The sequence below is a fragment of the Phaenicophaeus curvirostris genome, chromosome 5 (genome assembly GCF_032191515.1).
Source record: "Phaenicophaeus curvirostris isolate KB17595 chromosome 5, BPBGC_Pcur_1.0, whole genome shotgun sequence".
Lineage (NCBI taxonomy): Eukaryota > Metazoa > Chordata > Aves > Cuculiformes > Cuculidae > Phaenicophaeus > Phaenicophaeus curvirostris.
The window spans coordinates 63944067-63948794 of NC_091396.1; the positions used below are offsets into that span (position 1 = coordinate 63944067).

At 46.3% G+C, this 4728-nt stretch overlaps 1 protein-coding gene across 1 annotated transcript; it reads right to left on the reverse strand.

Annotated features, from left to right (window-relative positions):
- Positions 1-2169: 2169 nt before the first annotated feature.
- GPHB5 (glycoprotein hormone subunit beta 5) lies at positions 2170-4466 on the reverse strand. Its single transcript, XM_069857105.1, has 2 exons — positions 4263-4466; positions 2170-2412 (listed from the first exon to the last, which is right to left on the reverse strand). The coding sequence occupies exons 1-2, from the start codon at positions 4464-4466 to the stop codon at positions 2224-2226; spliced, it is 393 nt and encodes a 130-aa protein (XP_069713206.1). The 3' UTR covers positions 2170-2223.
- Positions 4467-4728: the final 262 nt, after the last annotated feature.

Genomic DNA, 4728 nt, shown 5'->3' on the forward strand with positions numbered 1-4728 from the left:
AGTGCTGAGTACAGAGGGAGAAGAATCTTACACATTTTCTACATGAGAAATCTCTACATGTAAATAAAGAGAGACACACTGCTTTAAAATTGCTTTCATACTACCATTTTGAGGTTTTTTAACAACACCAAGGAATTTGCAGGTTTCCTATAATAGTTATGAAGCCAGTTATGATAATAATACGATCAGAGGGATTGTGAGGTGCAGCTTGAACTAAAACACAAGGACTTTTTAAAGGGCAATAAAAGTCTCCATCAGCAGAAAACAGCTCCTGCTGCTGCTTGACACAGCAGTCTTGATTCAGAATTACAGAAGGCAGAGCAATAAAATCACCTCCTTCTTACTCAAACGCAGTGTAGATTTTACAGTTCCACAGACAAAAAAAATGACACTAACTTATAAATTACAGGTTAAATTAAATCTGCCTGGGTGAGGACAGGACACTTGAGGAATTTTCAAGCATGCAACCCTGAGAATGAAGGCGATTGCATCCAGAAGACAAGACACCTAACTCAGGGGAAAGGTAGGTGCAGATACTACCCTCAGCAGCAATTCTCTCCTAATGGCTACCTGATGGTACGTCATGGCCTCAAGCTCCGCCAGGGGGGGTTTAGGCTGGACATCAGGAAAAAATTCTTCACAGAAAGGGTCATTGGGCACTGGAACAGGCTGCCCAGGGAGGTGGTTGAGTCACCTTCCCTGGAGGTGTTTAAGGCACGGGTGGACGAGGTGCTAAGGGGCATGGTTTAGTGTTTGATAGGAATGGTTGGACTGGATGATCCGGTGGGTCTCTTCCAACCTGGTTATTCTATGATTCTAGGATTCTACGATAATGTGTCTTTGTTTTGTAGTCTCCTGTGAGCCCTCTCCCACTTAGCAAATCTTCCAACATCCACACGATTTCCCATTTTGTTCAGGGGAACAATGTGGGATGAACATGGATCTGTCCTCCTGAAGGTGGGAGCCAGAGCACAAAGGCACTTGGGAGACTGTTGCAGCTGTGCCAAGGCATCTCTTAGTTTGTAAATAATGGGTCTAAGGAGGCACAAACCATCCTTCGGCATGTCCACTCTGTTTCCTATCCTGGGCTTGTCCCACCCACATTGGTCACATTACTGAGCACCCCACAGGTTTCCTGCGAGCACGTCTGGCTGCTCCCCAGCACTGTACACATCCTCAGAGGAGCAGGTCTCATTGGAGCTGAGCAGCACAGGGAAGTGCAGGAACACCCTTCGTAGCCTCCTTTTTCCCACCACCTCAGCCAGGGACTTGCTGAAATCAAACTACAATCATTGTGTTTTGGTTTGGTCCCTCTGGCTCTGGTGATTATAGAGAGAGATGCCTTGGGCTCTGCAGAGTCTCACTGATTCTACGTGAAGTCAGTTCCCCTTCCATCCAAAAGCAGATGAGATAAGTGGTTTTGGTTTTACATGTTTAATGTGTTTCTCTCCTTTTAAGGAATTGCCTCTTGTGAGGGATATTTGTTTTCCACAGAATAGCTCCAATTGAGCAAATCACTGAAATACGTGCTTAACTGTACAAGTCCACTCATATTAAGCAAAACACTTAATCATGAGTTTAAGTACTTTGCAGAGTCAGGGCTGAGTATGCATTCACCAAGGTACCAATTTGGGTACCTATTTCCATTTCATTGGCCTTAAGGCCTTTTCTTTGGTGGTTATTCCTGATAGACTTCAGGGTAAGAAGAGCTAATTGTAGGGGTGAGGTGGCAGAAATGCTGGTAATTGCATTTACATTATTGGGAGGGAGCTGAAACCTGGCATGAATACAGAGGCTCTTATGGAAGCACTAATTGATAGGAACGGTTGGACTCGATGATCCGGTGGGTCTCTTCCAACCTGGTTATTCTGTGATTCTGTGATTCTGTAATGCTTTTGTGGCCTTTGTGACCAGTGACTGCTTACTCCATGTGCACTTTGTGCATGAAGAAAGGTCACACAGTGTGAAACACCTGTAAGGAAGGGAAAGTGCATCATTTTTTTTTATTATTTTTAATGACAAGGTTTGCTATTGGAAGGCTGTGTACTACATTTCTATAGCAATAATGCTTTGAACAGTATGAGGGGAGGGGATTAAGCCTCATCTGTCCAGAAAAAGCAATTATTACATTCATTAGAGGGTAAGATCAAATGCTGGTGGTATCAAGGCTATGAAGCCAGTGAAGAATGTGAAGCCTCCTCACTTGAGCTGGGAAAGAAGATCTCAAAAAGTCTCACATTCAGTTGTGGTAGTGGAGCAGATGTCACAGTCGCAGCGGATGGCAACCGGGTAGGTGTAAAAGGGGTCTACATCAGGGGCGCACTTGGGCAGCTTCACCGTCATCATCTTGGTCTCGTTGTAGGTGCAAACACGGTGGTACGACTCGATATAAGGCGGCACCAGCACTGGCTTCTGTGGGGCAGAAATGCTGGCCTCAGGCATGAAGCAAGACAAACATCTGGAGTCCCAATTTCCTCAAGGGGATTTAGTGTAAATAGTGAAGCCACTGGACCAAGGTGGAAGGGGCCATGGAAATAATTCTACGTTACATCCTTCAACACCTGCTTCTTGAAGCCCTGCCATGGAGGGGAGTGGATATATGTGCGTGTTTCTGTTTATTCAAAGCATAAAGCTCCAATTAAAGGTGCTTGAAGAGAGACAAAAGCCTATCCAAAAAAATTGGCTTTCAACAGAACACCAGTGTTTCAATCAAATGAGCGTATTTGCCAAAAGCAGCTGCTTTCTTCCAAAAGGACTGAATTTTCATCAAAGAAAACGCATTGTCCTGGAAACCTTTCCATGTGTACGAGGTGCCTAAAAACAGAGGTGCTTCCAGGTGCCAAATGGCTGGTTTTTTCCTAGCCAGACCAGTGCAAGTCTTCCCATCCCACAAAGCCCAATGCTGGCACAGCAGCCAGCATCAAAGTCTGCTGTTCCTCATAAGAAAAACAGCTTGGCCAGAGGCCTCGGCCATCAGAAGGAGATGGGAGCCTGAAGGCACTGAAACTCCCATGTGGTATCATAACGGCATTGCTTTTGCTATAAAGAGATTTTTTTACTTGACAGGGGCAGTTATTTTTCACCAACTCCAAGAAGGGTCAGTGCAAACAGGAATGGAAGCCCACTGTCATCCCCCTTGCCTACACAGATGAGAAAGAGCATAATGTAACACAATCAGGACACATTTCATTTCTTTTCTTTCTTTCCCTCTGTGCTGTGTAAAAAGCCTGCCCTGGGAACTAAGAACGATGGCATGGAAGAGAACAGATGTAATATTTCAGTGAGAAGATATCCAAACACCCTCCCGTTTACCACTAGTCCCCACCCTCATCCACGTACATTGCAGTGCTTTCTAGAAGTTGTTGAACCTACAACCAGATGCATCCAGCTTAACTACGTCCCAGTTGCATTGCAGTGCAATAAGAATTTCAGCAAAGTCTGGGTTACCAGAGGAGCTTGAGAGTAGGGGGAACCAGGCAACAAGAGGTCCCTTGAAGGAACCTTATCTCCACCAAGGAAAACTAACAAGCAGTGGCTTTTCTCCTCATCCCATCAAGCAAATAAAGAAGGCAGTCAGGGCTGGCGTACAGACCACAGCTCCTCCACTGGTCACTTATACAGACCTCTTGTCTTGATGTGGTCAAAATCCCCCTGGAGTCACTCAAATCTTCCCTGAATAAATTGAACTAGGACTGGCCCTGGAGCCTCCCAGTGACAGAAAGAAGGTGACAGTCAGAAACTTGTTCTCTGAAGTGTGTGTAGACATACTTACACTTTCTCTCTCCCCCTGTACATCCTGTGACTTAAAGCAAGACCAAATTAGAAACAGACATTATCTTTGGGATTTGCTTTTCAGAACAAAATATATTACCCATCAATTGGGAGCTCCACCTTAATCTCAAAGGATTTTTTTGCCAGTAAAGTAATACAGGCCTCCTATCCTTAAGTGGTTAAGCTGTAAGAGGCTTTCAAATTGCATAATAAGTGTATTATATAAGTGCCTCATTAATATCATCACATGATGTGCATACCCTTTTGAGGGAGCGGAAGGAGAGAGGAAACAACTTAGAGCAAAGTGCTCCACCACTAACAGTGGCACCAAGGAGGTCGTGGAACCAGGCACAGCCCTTTCCTGTTTCATAGACAGCCACAAGCTATGGAATGTTTGGCAGGTTTCTTTCAAGGGTTTTTCTTAGCAGGGGTAGCACCACCCAGGGATGTTGCTGCCAGCCAGCCACCCTCAGCCCTGGGTGCAGCCTCACCTCCCAGGTCTCGCAGCGTCCCCAGCACGCGTCTGTGGTCACCCTCAGGGGCCTGCAGCCAGGTTTCTTGGCCAGAAAGGTGAACTCACGCACAGCGCAGCCAATGAAGGTGCGCAGGTCGATGGCGGAGGTCTTGAGTGCACCCCTGCAGCCAGCCAGCAGCAGGACAAGCAGAGCACCCAGGATCACCGAGTGGAGCTTCATGCTGCGGCAGAAGGGAGAGAAAGAGAGGGTAAGGAGAGGAGGCAAGAAGTGCGAGTGCACAGGATCAGCTGTAGAACTGGGATGCCCCTTTCTCCCCTCACACCATCCTCATTCATCCCAAGAAAATCTGAGCAGACATACAAATTAGGGTCACCTCATCCCAGAAGGGGAACGTCTTAGTGAAAAGGTCTAACCAAAAGCAGCAGTGTGCAGACTGTCCCTGCAGAGCAGTGGGATTTGCCTGGAAGAAAAGCCAATTGCC